The sequence below is a fragment of the Ambystoma mexicanum genome, chromosome 11 (assembly GCF_040938575.1).
Source record: "Ambystoma mexicanum isolate Mex_15411 chromosome 11, UKY_AmexF1_1, whole genome shotgun sequence".
In the NCBI taxonomy this organism is placed as follows: domain Eukaryota; kingdom Metazoa; phylum Chordata; class Amphibia; order Caudata; family Ambystomatidae; genus Ambystoma; species Ambystoma mexicanum.
In genome coordinates this window covers 978,808,627-978,827,660 of record NC_090934.1, presented here as the reverse complement: position 1 = coordinate 978,827,660, position 19,034 = coordinate 978,808,627, and the positions used below count along the sequence as shown (strand labels likewise).

Sequence of the window (19,034 nt, the reverse complement as noted above, 5' to 3'; positions counted from 1 at the left end):
AGTCCACCGAAGGCGAAGATGCGAGCTCTTGGCGCAGCCAGGTTCGGCAATGGGTCAAGAGCGTCATAATGTCCCCTAGCCATGACATTTACCGATGCCCCGGTGTCCACCAGCACGGGGACAGGCGAGCGGTTCACCTCCACTACGCATCTTGGCTGCCTCCTGCTTTTGCCTTTCAGGACCCCCATGCTTGAGACAAAGAAGATGTTTTCTTCCTCCTCTGCTTCAGCCTCCTCTGCCTGAGCCTCCCCTTCCGCTTGATCCACCTGGGCCACGTTGGATGGCCGTGTTTGACGCGGAGTCCAGACTCGGGCAGGACCTCTGGGTACCATGACAGGTAGCGCCGACTTGCACACTCTCGCGAAGTGATCCGGCAGGCCACATCGGCCACATGTTCTTCCTGCGGCTGGGCACTCTGTGGAGTGGGGGAGGTCATAGCCACATTTCTGGCATGACTCCCCCGACCTTCCTGCCCTGTCTTGGGGGGCTCCGCCAGGCCTTCTCGTTCCTCTGCCGCCCCGCCACACAGCGCACACCTCTTCGGCTTTGATCGAGCGTGAGCCTGCTTCCATCTTGCTCGCCCGTGCCTCAGCCACTTCGTGACATCGACCCAGTTCTAGTATACGGTGCAGAGTGATTCCCGGCTCCCTGAGGACCTGTCTCCTCAGTTTGCCGGAGGAGCATGCTTGGATCAGCATTGTCCGTATCATGTCCTCCGCGTCCCCCCACGCGCACCCTTGGGAGAGGCGGCGTAGGCGGCCGTAAAACGTGTCCAAAGTCTCATCATCCTTCTGCTTGGCCGACAGCATCACAAATCTCTCGAAGTCCACGTTGGCAAGTGGAAGGAAGTGCGCAAGGAGGGCCGCTTTCGCCGCACCATAGGACTGGTCCACCGGAGTCAGCGACTCGAAGATCTCCTGAACCGCCGCTCCCGCCGAATACAGCATGGTGGCTACCATGCTGTCATCATCATCCACTCGAGCAGCCCTGAAGTACATGTCCAGGCGGGCCACCCACCTCCTCCATCGGGGCCCCAAACTGGATGGAGGGCCCGTAGGATCGAATTCTGGTATCGGTTGCAGGGCCGCCTGGGCTCTAGCTTGAGCCATGATGGGGCCGACAGGCTGTGCCCCTAGTGGTGCCTGTGGTGCAGGCCCCTGACCTTCGTCCTGAGATTCCTCCCCAGGATCCGCGGTGTCACCGTCCTGGTCACTGTCGGACATGGGACTGAGCGCACAGGCACCCCACTACCAGACTTGAGGCCGCAACTCAGATTCCCACCACCACCATGCGGGAGGATGTAGATGCTGAAAGATGCAGAAGACCTCTGAAAACAGCCACCACCTTGTGATGATGAAGAGGATCAAAAGAGTGTCCTGATGATGAAGGGGGCGAGGAAGTGCCTTGTTGCCACCTTGCAGCAAAGCACTGCTGTGTGGAGGTCCCAAAAATTGAGCCACGTGGATGGACTAGGCTAAACAGGCCCTGCCATCTTAGCCCTTGTCCTGGCTAACACTCGACGTAACAATCCCAAGATTAACTGAAAATTCACAAAATGGGCATGGGCGCGTGGATCATGTCCTCAGCACCCACAAGATCCAAAAATTAGACCCGGATCACCTTCTCGGTCCGAACCGGAGCTCCGAGAAGTTCCGCGGCCTCGTCTGCAAAATGGCCGCCAGCCGCGTGTGCCGTCCGCAGCCACGGCATGAAACGAAACGTCCGTGAACGTTCCGATCGTTTCAGAAAAATTCCGGACGCCTTTCACCGCCGGGCCCGGGCATCCCACCTTCGTCGCCACTGTTGGGGGTCTGTCCTTGGCCCCCCTGGCATGCCCGTGAGCCCCCAAACCCAACAGAGCTCAGACTCACACGTCCGTTAGGTTCGGGCTCCCCGGTCGCTCTGCGGTTCCGGGAACGCCCCGTTTATTTAAGCCGCACGCGGCGACGTGCAACGTCACGCCGCCGCGTGCGCAGCCCTTACGGGGCAACGCCACACTACCCTGGCAAACACCCCCACAAATTAAGCACTGCTCCGAGGGTGTCCCGCTTTACAACACTGCGGATGCGCGTCGTGATCCCTGAAAGCTAGCCAGGACCGTACTTGCAAGTAATTCAATTTCCCTGGCGCGTGACGTGACACACACAGAATGTCTCGGTCAGAGAATGCAGCTGCACACGAGCTGATCGCGTTTGCTGTTTAACTCATTTGGATGCAGGCGTTCGTACGTGTCCGCGACGGTACGTGTGCGTACGTGCCCGCGACAATACGTGCAGAAATCTGTCCTGTCCAAGTGTTTACATAAAAAGCCCCAATGGACACCATCTTTGAGGGGTTGTAATGGCAAACATCATTCAATTAGAATACTAAGTGCGTGCTTCTTATTTATGCTAAAAGTCACTTTTAAAAAGTGTCAATGTTACATACAAGTTGTCCCTCAATGTGCTTTGCACCACTGTCCAGCCCCTCCTGAAATGTGCACGTCACCTTTGCGAATAAGGCGACCTGAGCATTTCAGAAAGTGCGCAGATGAAACCAGGCCATTTTCTGCGCTACTTTCATTTGTGCTATTTTTTGTGTACCTGCCACCGTTTGTTTTCTTCCTTTTTACCGAGACGGGCCCTTTAATGGCCCTTCTCATTGAGATGCGCTCCCAGCAACCACTTGGATGCTGGGAGCCGTCATACTAATGAATTCAAGGGGCAGAAAGCGCATCTTTCCGCTACAGTCTAGGCCCTCCAGAAAAGCTCTGTTCACCTTTTTGAATAAGATCACCTGAGCATTTCTCAAAATAGCGCAAATGAAGCGAGCGCCTTTTCTCTCTCTTTAAGTCTGCGCAATTTTTTGAGAATCTGCCCCCATGTGTTGTTCCTCAAAACTTTAAAATGATGAACTGCTCATTATCTTTTGAATGTTGCTGACGTTTGTGAATTTGTAATCTTTGTATGCTGGTGTGCAGAAACCAATCTGTGAACATTGTTGTGACATTCTGTCTCTTTGATATTCAATCTAGTTTGTTAAAGTGCCACCGGCCATCAACCCGGAAGTCTTGTTCAATGTCATGATGAATGAATGGAACTTGCCTGCTCCAAACCTAGTTGTCTCCCTGGTTGGTGGGGACGAGCATTTTCAGATGAAGCCATGGCTCAGGGACATCATGAGGAAGGGGCTGGTGAAAGCAGCGCAAAGCACAGGTTTGTTGAACTTCTAAGTAAGACTATTTGTTGCCTCTAAATCGATTGCTACTTGTTTCCGCATATTTCAAGCTATTAATCACATTCTCAAATGTGTATGTGAATGTTAGGGTGGAACCTCACCTTACTTGTATGATGATATAACGTATCTCTGCCTGCTTGAAAACTGCACGTATCTTTCGACAAATCGTTTTTTAACACTTCTTGAGAATTGTAAAAAAATATTTATTTAAACAAACTCTTGGGCTGGAACTGCACAAAACGAAAGAAATGTTAAGGAGCAACACAAACGCAATAGCATAAACCTACATAAACTATAGGGTACCCTGCCACGAGTTGTGTTTCAGAAGTATTCTGCACTGGATGACACAGTAATATTTAAGCTGTGTGTGGGTGTGTGCGTGTGTGTGTCTGTGTATGTGTATGTTAAGGATCACACAAGTGATGCTCATTATACCTTCTGTGGTGACCAACATAGCACACAAAAAGTGACATATGGTTCAAGCAGATTTTACTATGTGCCATTAAGCACCTGTTGCAGGTGCTGGAACGAGTGTTAACAGCCCGGCAGCCCGCCAGGCCAAGTTAAAAGCCCAGGTGAAGCGTGGACTTTTAACGAGGGACCCGGGACGTTATCACCCGTTCCAGCCCCTGGAACGGGTGCTTAACGTCATTAGCACCCTGGGTTAACAAAGCAGTAACATCGGGTGCTAAAAAAAAAGATTTCATTAATTGAATGGGACGCGCAAGGGTCCCGTTCCTTTTCCTAGATGTTCACCATAGAAAGAGAGAGCGGGGATCTTCGGAGCCCCTCTTCCCTTTCCATGGCGGCCAGAGAAGCGGGGAAGCAGCTGCAGCGGCGGTCTGTGCTGCCACATCAAACAGGTAAGCGGGGGTGGGAAAAGGGGAGAAAATAAAGCGAACGGAAGGTGGGGGAAAGATGGCGGCGGGGGAGCCGGCCGTCAGGTGGGATGGAACGTTTACTAGCACCCACGATTCAAGCCACGTTCCTAGCCACCTGATTGGCTGGCTCCCCCCGCCAGGGTGCTAATTGTCATTATTTGTATTGGGATTAACACCTATCGGGTCTAGGGGGTTCTCTATGAACGAAAAGAGTGCTCTTTTGTAATAAAAAAAAAACATAGCAAAGGAGTAGTGAAGGAATACACTGTAGTGCATCAGTGAAGCCATACATAGTAGGGGAACTGGTCTCCTTCTACTGCTCTGTTCTAACACAGTCTCTGGGTTATAGCCATCTGCTTGCTTCTTGAAAGCACAGTTTGAGGACTATAGCATCCAGCCCGTTTCTTTACACTCAAAACGCAGTCTCGGTGATACATCGCGGCGGCCAGCCAACTTCTTGTCATTCCAAGAGCCTGTCAGGGATATAGCACTGAACCCCATTCTTGTGAAGTCTCCATATTGTCAGGGATATAACACCCATCCCGCTTCTTAGCACTCGCAGGGATATAGTACCCTGCACACTTACAAGGATATAGTGGTGAGCTCATTCTCAGGGACATAGTGTCCCAGTTCACTTTCTTCAGCTCCAAGGGATGCAGTGCCCAGTCCACCCTCAAGTGTAGAGTGTGTGACCCAGTCAGATTCAGCTCCCGGGATATAGTGCCAAGCTCACACTCTGGGATACAGTGCCCAACCCATTGTGCTTATTTCACCACCAGATGCTCACACCATCCTGTTGGGATGCAATCCTGGGCAAGGAATCATGTTGCAAGTATTACTGCCGACCTCTAAGCTCTCTACAAGCTTTCAGCTCTCTCAGCTTTCCCAGCTTGCAAAGCTCTCTCAGCTCTTTTACCTTTCTCAGGCCTTCCAGAATTCTCAGCACCCTCAACTGTGTCAGAATCTACAGGTTGCTCACCTCTGAACTCCTTCAGGGCCCTCCGCATTCTCACTGCTTTCGTAACTTTCAGTCATCTCATATTGCCTGGGTCTCTACTGCTCTTTTGCTCTTTCATGCTCTGCCTCTTCCAGTGGCTTCCAAGTGCCACACTTGGTGAGGTTTCTTCCTCCTTCTTTTGTGTTGCTGGCTGATCCTAGTTCTCTAACCACGCTTGGTATGGGATCATCTAAGGGATGTTTTTTATCATCTCCTCTGAGTGGTTGGTAACCTTCCTTGTGTTCTTTGCAGACTGCCAAGCCTCCAAATGGGCGGTGACCATTTTGAGGTCAGGCTGAAGTCCCACCTCTGTAGATGTGGCTCTGTGTCTATCAGTGTTCTGGTCACTGCTCCTCTACAATGTCTCCTCTCTTGGACCCATCCAGAGGAAGACAAAGTAGGGCCAGAATGCTGATGTAAGTCATCTTCTCCTTCAAATTGATTCATGGTGTCTCTATCAAGCCATCTGCAGAAGATGTGCCAGTGTTCATTCTAGCTGGAGGTATGCAGCATTCATCAACGCTATCCTTCTCTGAACTCGCACCCCCACACTCCCACACTGCAGCTGATGTAGATGCACCAACACTTCTCCTAAACAGCCCAGTGTCAATTTCAGTATTTTATTTTGTTTAAAATATTCTTCACAACCTTGAAATACAATTCTATAGAGATTAAACATGAAGACAGTTCTGTTCTGTGTTGCTGACCTCATTGGCACATATTCTGCCCCACTTGCTGTGCTGACATTCAGCATTTGCATCCAGGATGTATGTTTTTACTTCTTCTGCATTGACTTTGCCACACATTTAGGTCTGATGCCACCTGGTGGTAGCTCATGATCCAAATACTCTACACTGGATTGTCTAAACTTACATTTCTTCAGGGCAATCATGAGAGCTGCTCCTCGCAAGATGTTAAGCACTCTTCTCAGCCTCTCATCATGTTCTTCTTCATTCACACCCCAAACAAGCAGATCATCTTGACATTACCTAACACCCTTCCTTAACAACAGCAACTTTTACATGATTATTTGTAAAACACCTGCAGCCGACACTAGACCGAATGGCATTCTCTTGCAACCAAACAGGCCAAACAGTGCAATGAACGCAGATGAATACGTGGAGTCGGGGTGTATTCTCACTTGATGGTGGGCCAATTTCATGTCCAACAGAGAGACTGTTCTCTCCTGTAATGTCCATGAGTAATTCTACAATTTTTGACAATAGGAATATCTCTGCTACTATATTTCGATTCAACTCTCAGAGGTCAATGCACAGACGCATCGTATCATTGGTTTTCTGTCTACTGCTACGGGGCTGACCCACTCCAAATCATCCATTGCTTCAATAAATCCCTCCTCTTCCAGTCTCCTCAGTTCTGCTTCAGGTTCACCTCTCAGTGCCATCAGAACTCGCCTAGCCCTGGATACTGGCAGTGATGCATCCATTCTTAGCCTGACTGCCATGCCTGTGCCACTGGCGCACACATTGGCAACTATCATGGACTATTTGGAACTCATTTATCTTCATAATACTCTTTGAACAACCCCTATTCACACTTTGGTCCTTAATTTCCATTTGCACGACTTTGGTACTTTCTTATTTAATTCAGCTAACTACATATACCATAATGCACCTTGCTACAGTTATCATTTCCTGGCTATTCCCATTCATCAGTATTGGAACCACAATCCCCAGAAACCCAAGCGTTCAGTGCTGCTTCCACCTTCTGAGGACCAGAGAGGGAGGAGGCAGATTACCTTCAGGTGTGTTGCTCCAGGTGCTGCCTATTAGCCTGCCACAGTACAGGGCAGGGCTGTATTTAAGCAGCTGCCTGCAGGAGCACAGTCTCTTGCATCAAGAGTTCTCCCAACCCCTTTGTGCCTTGAGCCACGATTTGGATGCTGTTCCTGTTGCCATATTATCCTGCTTCTGATCTAGTGCCCTTTTCCGGCTCCTCTGGGCTCCCTGCCTTGCAGCCTGCTACACTCCTCTGCCTTCAGCCCTGGTCCTCTGGGCTCCCTGCCTTGCAGCCTGCTACACTCCTCTGCCTTCAGCCCTGGTCCTCTGGGCTCCCTGCCTCGGTGCCCTGCTCCTCTGGGCTCGCTCCTTGCTGCCCTGCTCCTCTGGGCTCCCTGCCTTGCAGCCTGTTACACTCTTCTGCCTTCAGCCCTGGTCCTCTGGGCTCCCTGCCTTGCAGCCTGCCACACTCCTCTGCCTTCAGCCCTGGTCCTCTGGGCTCCCTGCCTTGCAGCCTGCCACACTCCTCTGCCTTCAGCCCTGGTCCTCTGGGCTCCCTGCCTCACTGCCCTGCTCCTCTGGGCTCGCTCCTTGCTGCCCTGCTCCTCTGGGCTCTCTGTCTACAGCCTACTACAGTCCTCTGCAGTCCACAACAGTTTGCCTGCACTTTGTGCCATCTGTTGCTGCAGCCCTACGTCCTTGTTTGCAGCCCCCCTGTTTCCTGGCTGCTGCTCCCTTGCTCTCTTCCTTGTTTGCAACCCGCTGTTCTTGATCCCTGTCCTTCTCTTCCTTGAGTCGTCTGTCCTCCCCTTAGGCTATCCTTTTCAGTTATACTGTTTCCTTAATTTCCTTCTGCTAGCTTTCTCTTGTCTTTCCAGCCCTGAGTTACTGTTCTACTATTCCGTGTCCAGTTTCCGGTCACCATTCCCTACAGTTAGATACTAGGTTTCTGCCTTTCCTTTCTTCCGGATTCTGTTCTGAACCTTGCTCTCTTTGACTTCCTTTTCCCTGGATATTTCTGTTCTTGTCTCCACTAGTCTTATTTAAATCCTTTGTACAGAGCTTGACTGTTGGTTTCCGGCAGGTAACCTCTGCCCCTTCCCTTGTCGCGTTTTCAGTGTTGTACTTCGTGTCATTGTTTGGTTCCTGCTGGACCCGTGCAGGCTTCAGTCTTGTGAAGTACTGTTACCTTGTTCATGCCTTAGGGTTCAGATAAAGACACCCACTGCTGCTGTTCCCAGCCATGAGCATACAGAGTGGGCCCCTGTAATAGCAATCTGTGCAGAAGGCTGGAGTTTCCAAAGGTCCGTGGAACACTCTTTCCCATTTCTGCATACACCCCAAGAGGGAATGCAGTTTGTTTGTACCTTTGTATTCCCTGCCCCTTTTTGTTCACAGCTACTGTTGCCTATTCTTCTTTCTTGTTAAGCTTCCTGCTGTGTGTGCTTATCTGTCACCTTACATCAGCACAGCCACCCAAAACCTACCTGGGTGCCCTGTGCCACTCTTGACAGAGTGCCATCCTTCACACTGACACTTTGAACAAACCCTATCAAACAGCCTATCTTGTCCATGAACATCTGTGGTGCCCATGAGGCTACTCATCCACAGAGGCGTAGCCACGATTTTCTAACAAGTGGGGCCTAAAGCCAAGGTAGTTGGTCCCAGCGCAGTGACATTAACATCTGTAAAAGCTGACTCAGTCCTGCTGAGTGGGCATTTACACATTTTGGTTGGGCCTTGCCCGCTCAGGCCCTACCCTGTCTACGCCTCTGCTTATCCAGCAAATGTATTAGCTTCCATCGTTTTTACCTCATCACTTATTTATAGTACTTGGTTGGATGTTTTGGGACCAGTCTGATGGAAAGTTATGCCTGGACATCAATCATGAGTTGGTCATGCATGTGCTCTTCCTGGCAATGGCCAAATATGCACTTAAGGGCCACTTTGCCTACTGCAGGGGCATACTCCTCAATGCTCTCTCATTTCCTTTGCAGATGTGCAGGCAAATGGTAGCATGCCAACATTTTATTTTCTTTGAATAATGTTTATCAAGTTTTGTTAGGCTGATTTCCAACTGATTCAACACTTGTTTTACGTCTGCCGCTACAGGTTCAAGCAGCCTCTTAAACCAAGGCGAATCCGTGGGGGGGGGTTCTATCCTAGTGAAGAATAGCATAGCCTGGAGAGGTAGCAATTGCACCCTATCTGGTTCCGAGGAGGGCGCGAACCAGGTTTCCGAAATACAAAATAAATCTGGGTACAGATCATTAAGGAGTGCAAAAATGTCCTCTGTGGGCAACTGCAAACCTAGCGTTAATAAGTACCCCCTAAGGGCAGAAGAGGTTTGCTCCCTCCTGACCTCTATGCTCTCAGCATCAGGTTTACTCGATCAGGTACTTCAGCCACCTCATAATGCGGGTTCTCTGTCCCCCACGTCAGTCTGGTAGTGCCTGTGCCCAGGCTGAGCAGAGCTTTGCGGCTGTAGCGCTGTATTTCGCCCTCTAAAAGGACGTTATCAAGATATGAGCTGCTTAGCACTCCATTTTGCAGTGTTTGCATCCATGGCCCTGTGAAGGCCCGGGCGGGCACAGACAGGCTTGCCTTAAGTGTGCCTTTGGTGCGCAGCAGGTGTACCCGCTGCGCCCGTCCACTGCACGGTCGGCTTCCCCAGCACATAACTGCTGTGTCGGGGATGACGCATCCGGGAAGTCCAGATGAAATAAAAAGCAGACTGTATCTGCAAACGTTTCCTCGGCCTTCGTTCTCAGCCACTCACATTAAAACAGCTGCACACTCAGTGCAGTTTTGCTACAGGTATGCAGAAAAAAAGGATTCTGTGTTCACTCATCAACAGTGTTTTTCGATGGGGTTTTTGCCCCAAAAACATTTCTGAAAAAACTCATTAGAATATTTTTATTTTTATTTTTGGGGGTTTCCCCGCAACCCCTCTCCCTCATTAATTTTACACTATTTACGACCCCCAACCCCTCACAAACCCTTACCGACAACCCATTATATATTTTTATGAGTTGTTTCAAAAAATAAATGTCGGCAAGAAACCCATCAAAAAAATCACTGTCCATGAATGAACGTCGTACCAGAAAAAAGATATGACCAGTGTGGTAGATTTTATAATTGGAATAAGGGGATGTCTTAACTGTCTAAAGTGGTGGCCTGTTTAGCGCAAGTAAGGGTCTCAAAATCCTTTTAATGACAATCTTAGCATTCTCTCAAGGAGGAGCTGGAGGAGCTGAAAATGGGCTTAGTGACTTCAGACTTTAGGGTCTGTTGCGAGATTTAGCTGTCATGTCAGTGGCACTTGAACAAACCTTATAAGGAAAAACGCCATTTGATTCCTACAACTGACCTCCCGAAAGGATCGTGAGGAACGGGATAGATTCACTTTCTCACCACTAAACCTGAGTCCCTCACAGGATCCAAGAGCTGTGAAGTGTTAGAATCTTGACCTGCTCTTTGATTAGGTCATATTTGGTGGTAACTTGCAGGGCTGCGTAACATGTCTACTGCCATAGTTTTCCCACTCGACAAGCAGCTCTCCACTGATCACCGAGAGCCGGCGGGCACCGCAGGGCAGTGAAGTGAGGACTACTTTGGCAGGGTTTTACAGGAGCTTGCTCAGCAATGGCCGAGACAGAAATTTGGCATCTGAATGTGCAATCCTGCACTGAATCATTTATCTGACCTGGAAGTGATGTGTGTCATTTGGGAAGCTTGAAAGGAAGACAGTCTACCTGTATCTGTTTAAGTGTTATTTTAATAATCCAAGGAAAGGGGGCTTTCACTAGTTTGAAAAGATGAAGCAGAATAGAATAAAATAAAATCCTTAAAATGGGCACTGATATGTCCTGAGCCCTTGCCAATTAACCCCCATGGGTAACAGCCTGAAGAGCACACATTCTACATGAAATGCATTACAAAACTCTGAATGGGAATGGACCCTCAGGGGTCTGATCTCTTAAATACTGTGGATGCAAACAGTGTACATTTAAGTAAATCTTTATTTCCAGAAGACATGGCATAATTTATCAATTAATCTAGTCGTTGAGCTAAAATGTGGTGTTGTAATTGTTGATATGTCAGATGACTACCGTAGCAGGCATATCATTAATAGTACATTTCATGATAAAAAGGTTGTCGCCTGCCCTTCAATCAATGATAAGGGGGTCATTACGAGTACGGCAGTGTGGTAAAAACAGCAGTAATGGGGCAGTAAATCCGTTACAAGAGCATTACTGCACCGCCGAACTACAGCTTTGGTAGTGAGATGGAGGATTTTCCTCTAGAAAAAGGCTGGGGATAAATCTGCTGCCTGACCACCAAAACATTGGCAAAATTGGAGGAATTATCCCCAGGGGAATTACCACCAGTGGTAATTCTGCCAGAATCTCCATGGACTCCAAGAAATGCAGAATTACACTGCCTACCATCACTACAGTAACACTAATTCCATTTGCATTTTCAGGAATTACCCCCAAACTCAAAACAATGTACAGCTACTCTTTACCAAAATGTGCATTTTCCCCCTTGAGGCCTAATCCTACAATATGGAGTCAATTGCTGGAGGTCTGGAAAGAAGGTTTAAGAACCCTCTGTGTATTAATAATCATTTTCGTCATTGTTTAATTAGTTTATAATTGGGCAAGAAGGGTGATATGAAGGATGGGTTTGATATAGTGATTGTTAGGGTGCCGGATACATTTAATAATGTGTGACTGCAAGATTGTTAAAAAGTCCCTTTGACTCCTCAATCTTCACATGAGATTATGAGTGACTAGGAAAGTTATATATTAAACTGTATTATTACTGCAGAGCATGGAGAGATTTGCTAGTTGCCTTGAATTATTATAAATGTCCTGAAACCGGTTCCATGTAATAATGTCGCCACAAAAATCTCGGCATGCAAAAATATCGCCGAAAAATGGCCGTTTTTTGTGGCGACATTATTGCATGAAACATGCAGGGGACACCCCCGCAACCCCCAAACTTTTACTTTTTCTTTTCAAATATTTTTTTTTTTGCCCCTGTCCCCATATATATGGTCACCCAAATAATGTCGCCACGACATTATGCCGGCGATATTATTTACGGCGACCATATATATGGGGATATTATTACCCGATACCCTGAAACCGACTGCTCCCCGGAACACCTTAATTAGCTCATCAACCAGAGGCCTAGACAGGGTAGAGTCTGAGCAGGCAAGGCCCACCCAAAATCTGTAAATGCCCACCCAGGAGCACATTAACAAGGGGGGTCCTTGGAGTCCCTCTTCCAGACATTACTCCTGGTTACAAGAGACTTACACAGAGTCTTTAGCTCACTATCTTTCACAGAGAAGAAATATCCCAAAGATGTCAGTCTTTGTCCTGCCCTGGGGCAGTCCAGCACCGAAATGCTAGGCAATTCTCCTCTGAACAAGAGTACCAACAGCATCCCCAGTCCAGGGCCATCTTAAGCAAGTTTGGGGCCCTGGGCACGGACATCTTTGCAGCCCCCCTCTACCAAACCATACGAATTAAGTGATCAAGAATATCTGCCGCCCCCCTCCCCCGTGACGCAATCACAACCCATAGGTTGATATGCTGCCTCACAACATTAAAAATAAGGATGTTTACTCCATGTAAGTCCCCTTACCCTCTACATTATTGCTCTAATCTGAATGATAAACAAGTACCATTTGAAGGCCAACATTATACGTCTACGAAGAGGTTACTTCTGTTCTAGCATAGATACAGGAGACCTTTTATCAATAGAATCCAGGAAGGTATGCAGCATGTAGTATTAATGCAGGACTGTATGCAAAAGGTGCATGTAACCCAGAATAGACAGAACTCATATTTGCTGCCTCACAGAACGCAAACGTGCTCAAGCATGGATAGAGGACACCAATTGGAAGGAAGGAGAAAGCTACACATACCCTAGCATGGATAGTGGATGCAGATTAGAAACTACCAGGAAAGTGTCTGTATCCAGACAGATTATAAATGGGGCATGGTTTTCAAACAGTGTTGCCATTAGAGATCAAAAGAATAAAGTGCCTGTGGTGTGCAGTATATCAATGCTCACTATTATAGTGGAAGCAACACTATAGCCAGTGAAACCATGAGTGAGGCTGTTTGAAGATCATACCCTGAGAAGGAAATCTCTCTGAAGGGCTGACAATTTTGAAAGATTCAGGGACTGGCAATTTCGAGAGGCTAGGCAATACAAGATTAAGTTAGATGCCCAGCATTACACACACTGGTTAAGGGGTGAATCTGGGATGTGTGCCAACTCTGCAATTTCTGCATTTGAACACTTCCGTTAACCAGTTCTTAACATGAACTAAAATAATCTCATTTTTATAAAACTGACATGGAAAGTACACCAATCACATTACCAAACACGACAATTCTTAAAAACTATTATAGAAGGGTATAACATAGAATGATTCTAACTTCATTCTCTCCATCATCAAGAGAAGTATCCAAGTACCAGCATACCAATCGGTGTGATTTAATCCGGGTTGGTCTTTTGTATTGTAAAGCTTTACATAGTTCCAAAAAAATGGCTTGTGAAATTGTCATTTATAAACGTGCAGAAAAACCTTTTACCAAAAATGAAAAGTGTTCTTTTGTGTCAAACTAGCAGACTTTAAAATATGCTTGCCCGAGTCCAGCACCATCTGGTCTGCTCTCTTCTGTCTACCACCCCTTCCACTCAAATGGCCTAAATAAGAAGAAAGATCAAGTAATGGGCTAAACGATGCCACCAGCATGCGAGGAGGCAAACTTCACAAAAGACAGTACAATAATGTACGAGATATTAGAGGATTTGACCAGGATCACTGTATTGTCTGCTGGCAAAGCCAGGATACAAGCAGGAATGCTTTGATTCCAAATTTAGATACTTTGATAAATTTAGATAAGGATGACACGTTTGTTTTTATAGCAACCCCCCATCTGGTGCAGGTACATTGCTGATAATAGCACCCGTTCTGCTGCAAGACCAATGTTCTATTCTAATCTTGCATAGGAACACATCTCTGCAATGAGTGCTAACACGCTGAGCTAACTTCTGAACCATTGTGGCACTTATTTACCAATTTGCATTTCAAATGTGGCTATTGAAGGCAATAGGTTTAGAGCCTCAGCACCATGCAATACAATATCCTGATGTGTGCTATTTACGTCTGGTGAACAAAGGAATGTTACTTCTTTAGATCAGGCAGCCTTGTGGGCCCCCCTCCAAGTTCGTGGCCCTGGGCAAGTGCCCCTTTTGCCCTCACATAAAAACGTCTCTGCCCCAGACACGTGTTTCGGTCTGGTTGGACCTCATCACTAGGGTGGATCTGTGTGTCTCTAAGAATAGTGAGCAAGGGGTCCACGTCTGGATTCCCCTAGTAACTTAGGGTTAGACCCAAAGTTACTTAAATAAGCAAATTAACAAGGGGAGTCCTGGGAGTCCCTCTGCCAGACATTAGTCCTGGTTACGAGAGACTTACCCAGAGTCTTTAGCTCACTTTCTTTCACAGAGAAGAAATATCCCAAACATATCAGTCTTTGTCCTGCCCTGGGACAGCGAGGCACCGAAATGCTAGGCAATTCTCCTCTGAACAAGAGTACCAACAGAAACCCCAGACACGTGTTTCGGTCTGGTTGTGCAGGGATTTACAGATGTTAATGTCACTGCGGTGGGCCCAACTACATTAACTTCAGGCCCCACTTGTTAGACAATTCTGGCTACGCCTCTGTCATCAACTATTACCAATGTGGCCCCTGTGGGCCCTGCTCCCCTATATATTGCTAATGGTCAATAATGAATGAAGTATCCTTGAGCACACACGGATGTAAAATGAGATTCTGGGATTCTATTAATGCATTTGTACAAGTCAAACCTTCAAATTATTTAGTAGATCATTGTAAGTGTAAATCTCAGCTCCTTGTTCTAGTAGATATCTAAATGCATCTCAGAGGAAAGCTAAAGCAAACATATTAATTGTGGGTTCTGATCTACTTCAGTCTTGAATTTTTTCAAGTACCACTTCGCACAGAACTTAAAATACAATATATTGGTGGCTGTTTTGCCTAAAAGAAAGATGAGTTTATGACCAGTGGGTTTATGCCAAGGGGATATCATATTTTACCTTTAGATAAGGGCAAACCCGCTGATGAGCTACTGGAGCGCAGCACATCCGCAGGCAGTGTTGGCAATAGATCATCTGTTTCCACTTCTTTCGCCCCGGGACATCAGGACGCCTCCACCATTATATTCGGCCAAAAGCTCTTATGACCGACTTTCACCGTCAAGTCAAATGTGGCCCAAGCATTAATCAATCCATAATGTTATGAGGACTTCCAAAGACACAACACAAAACCAACCATCCAAAAAGATTTCATCAGAAGGATTAACTTGAGCGTATGCTTTATGTCGGAACCTGTGGACCATTTGTTTCACAGTAATTGATGGTCTGACCCTCTCTCTGTCAACCCTTCCTCACTGTAAAAGTACCCTCAATACACAATGAAGCAGGTGGAAAGTAACGTCACATTTTACAAAAGACAAAAATAAAATAAAAGAACACAGTTGCAGTTCATCCAGTTTGTGAGGTTAAACTGTAGTCCATCTAAGTGCGTGATGCCTCTTGAGAGGTTCTGCCAGTCTTTATGGGATTACACAGTACTCACATAATCACTTGCCTTTACTGTGTCTAGTCAATATTGTACCTGGATGCTCTATCCATGGTTTTTGGTTCTTCAGAGCTGTCATCACAGTTGATAACCTTTACTAACATTGAGCTCTTGGGCATGGCTGGAGGAGTAGGCCTTTTGTAATTTGAGTCAAGTAAAAACGTTCTTCAGGATTTTGAAAACAAAATCCTCTAAGGCAAAGAAAGATGTATAATGGTTGTACATTTGTATATTTGAAATGCAGTTTAGATATATGTTGCTGACTTTATGGAAAGATGTTAGCTTTCAGACAATCCAAGTGATCTTTGTATATGTAGACGATGTGGCTCAGAATGAAACTGTTTAAACATTGCGTCGTTGTGTCCAGTATAGATGCCGCCATAAACAAGAAGTCTGGAACCAGTTAGGGGGAAGTATATAATGTTTGTAATTTCCATACTTCTGCATTACTTTGCGACTAACTTTCTCTGAATTGTCTGTAAACAAAGAAAGAGAATAATAAGATTTCAACTAAATGCATACTTTATCAAAGGTTTGCTACAAGGGGTAACACTGAGGTATTTGTGCTCTGTTATGTTTGGTTGTTTTGGTCTCTTACCACACTGTGGACACTTATAGGTCAGCTATTTCATCGAGGCATGTTCTGTTGGAGGGCTTTGCTGTGGGGGAACACCCTCTGAATTGTTGTTTCCTTTGGGCATTAGACTTTGTAGCTCACCTTCAGCTAATTATTCAGGCTTATGGAATGTCAGCTGTGTTTTGTCCCTGTTACCACAGATACTATACCGGAGCATGTCTGTAAATCAGGAAAAGAATTACCTGAGTACAAGCTGAATGTGTTATCCAGTCTCTTTACCACAATTTTTTTCATTGCAACGATTCTTTCCTGATGGTTTTGTACAAATCTATTTAACGCAATATGCAGAGGAGGTGTTTGGGTAAGGAAATATGAGGGCAGGGATAGGTGGGGGTTGTTGGGGAAGAGGGTTGGTTTTGGGGGAAATGAGAGTGCAGGAGGTTTGCCCCGCATCTTGCAGTCAAAAGAACTGTACAAAAATAGACCGCTGTACCACAGAACATGCCCAAGGACGCTGTTGGGGCAATTCACGCTCATGGGTTATATATCATAAAGGATGCACAATTTCGGAATCATAGCCCACTGACGATTCCAAACTGTACATTAATTCATTTTTATAGATGGTTAAGCACATGCACTGCACGGGCATGCATTAACTGCTGAAAAAAATATTCCAATGCATTGTGTCCTCCTACGTATTCCTCATCTATGACATGTAATGTCCAAAGCTGTGCTGCTTCGCAATTTTTTTCGGCAGAGGGTGCCCTGCATCAATGGTGTTGGGTCGATGTCCCTCAAAGGCCTCCATTGAGGGTGACATCATCGGATGTTATAAGTAGCACGCACGGCGCCCGTAGCCTCAGTTCCATTTTTTCTGCCTCGTGGTTACTGTTACATTACTGAATTATGTCTTCTTCTTCTACCTCGACGAACCTGCGGTCTGGCTTCAAGAAATGTCGGGACTGCGGCTCCACGATGTCGATAACGGATCTGCATCGCATTTGTTTGTGGTGCCTGAGTGAGGGCCACGCTACGGATGACAGTTTTGAAGTGGCGGTCGTTGACTGCCAAGGCCTTGCGGGACCGTAGGGGGAAATTGAAGGTAGGCAGGGTGTCCAAACCCTGTACATCTAAGTCGACTGGTCTTTCGACCGATGAGTCGAGAGGGTACTCTCCTCTTCGGAAGAAGTCCAAGCACTCCAGGTCCCGCAGTGGTTCGCGCCGCTTGTCCTCTTCGTCGAGGCGGTCCAGGAAGCGATGTCACTGTTCGCCTTCCTCGTCCTCGTCGGACAACAGCTCCCTGAAAAAGGTGTCCTGCCCCACCAAATCCTCGACCCCGGAGGAATGGGATGCTTTCTGGGTGCAGATGTTGAAGTTATTTCAGTCCGTTCCTTCTGACAAAGCCAGCAGGGAAAGGTCTCGGCAGGATACTTGTGCGCCTTTGGGCCCGGATGGACGGCGTGATAAACATCAGGAGCCGTCGAGGCCCCGTTCGGACAAGGCATCGGGTGATCACCAGAGATATGCCAGGTCCAGGTTGCGATCTTCGTCTCCATCGAAACCTGCAAAATCTTCAAACCCCTTGAAGGTGTCGACGCCATCGGCGCCATGCCCGTCGGGTGCGCCTGTCGGTCTTTGCCCCCGATCAGGCCCATCAACACTGTCAGAGCCATTAATGCCCTCGATGCCATTTGGGCCGAATTTTCGGTGGAGGTCCCTGTGACTGTGGACCCTCCGAGGAAGGCTACTTCTAAGTCTGTGAAGACTGTAACCAATAAGAGGTTTACTCCATTCCCAAGGAAGGACTTTTTTAAGTCCCTCCAGGACATTTATGAAGTTGAAGAAAGGTCTAATGAGGATGTTGGTCCTTTTGGTCTTCCATATGGGACTCCGGGTGTTCCGGAATGTCTCATTTGTGAAGAGAGTCGGATGGAAGATCTGTGTCAGTCCTTGCATGATGCCAGTGGCCTTGACACTTCCCTTGAGATGGAGTTCGGCAAGCCGGAACCGGTGAAACATGCCGACTCCTGTTATCAGAGACTAATGTTGAGAGTTGTGGAGTACCTGGGCTGGGCCAGGCCTCCGGTGCAGTTTGATCAAGATGATCTTACAGATATTTTGGACCAGGGTCTGTCCACTGACCCGGTGTTGCCATTTCATGTGGCATTGCAAAAGAGGGCAGCTGCTACTTGGAACACCCCGAAGACTATTTTGGCAGTGAACAAGTCGTTAATGAAGAAATACCGCCCATCCAATAGCGACCCTGGCTACCTGTCCACACACCCCACGTAGGAGAGTTTGGTGGTTCAGGCGGCTACGGCCACCTCAAAGCAGGCAGCATACCCTACCATCCCTCCTGATAGGGACAATAACCGCATGGACCCGGTGTTGCCATTTCATGTGGCATTGCAAAAGAGGGCAGCTGCTACTTGGAACACCCCGAAGACTATTTTGGCAGTGAACAAGTCGTTAATGAAGAAATACCGCCCATCCAATAGCGACCCTGGCTACCTGTCCACACACCCCACGTAGGAGAGTTTGGTGGTTCAGGCGGCTACGGCCACCTCAAAGCAGGCAGCATACCCTACCATCCCTCCTGATAGGGACAATAACCGCATGGATGGATAGGCACGCAAGGTATTTTCTTCTGGGAGCATGGCGTTGAAATCGGCCAACTCCACCTGTGTCTTAGCAATGTTTTCGCACATTCTGTGCAATTGCATCTCTTTAGCAGCTGAGCATATTCCTGAAGGGGAAGAAAGGGTTGACTTTCTAACTATTGTGAAGGGTGGCAAGGATGCCATGTGTGAATCCCTCCAGTCTGGGTTGGACACTGCGGATAGTGTCAGCAGGTCCATGGCTATGAGCACTGTGATGCGCAGGTTTGCGTGGTTGCGGAAATCCGGGTTTGCATCTGATGTGCAAGCTCGT

The 19,034-nt window shown here is 47.5% G+C and overlaps 1 protein-coding gene across 1 annotated transcript in view; it reads left to right on the top strand.

Moving 5' to 3' along the window:
* Nucleotides 1-19,034, top strand: part of TRPM5 (transient receptor potential cation channel subfamily M member 5) — a 473,179-nt gene that overhangs the window by 4,570 nt on the left and 449,575 nt on the right. Inside the window, exon 2 of the mRNA XM_069625407.1 lies at nt 3,014-3,194. Within this exon, the coding sequence (XP_069481508.1) occupies nt 3,014-3,194 (181 nt within the window). The remainder of the gene's footprint in view (nt 1-3,013; nt 3,195-19,034) is intronic.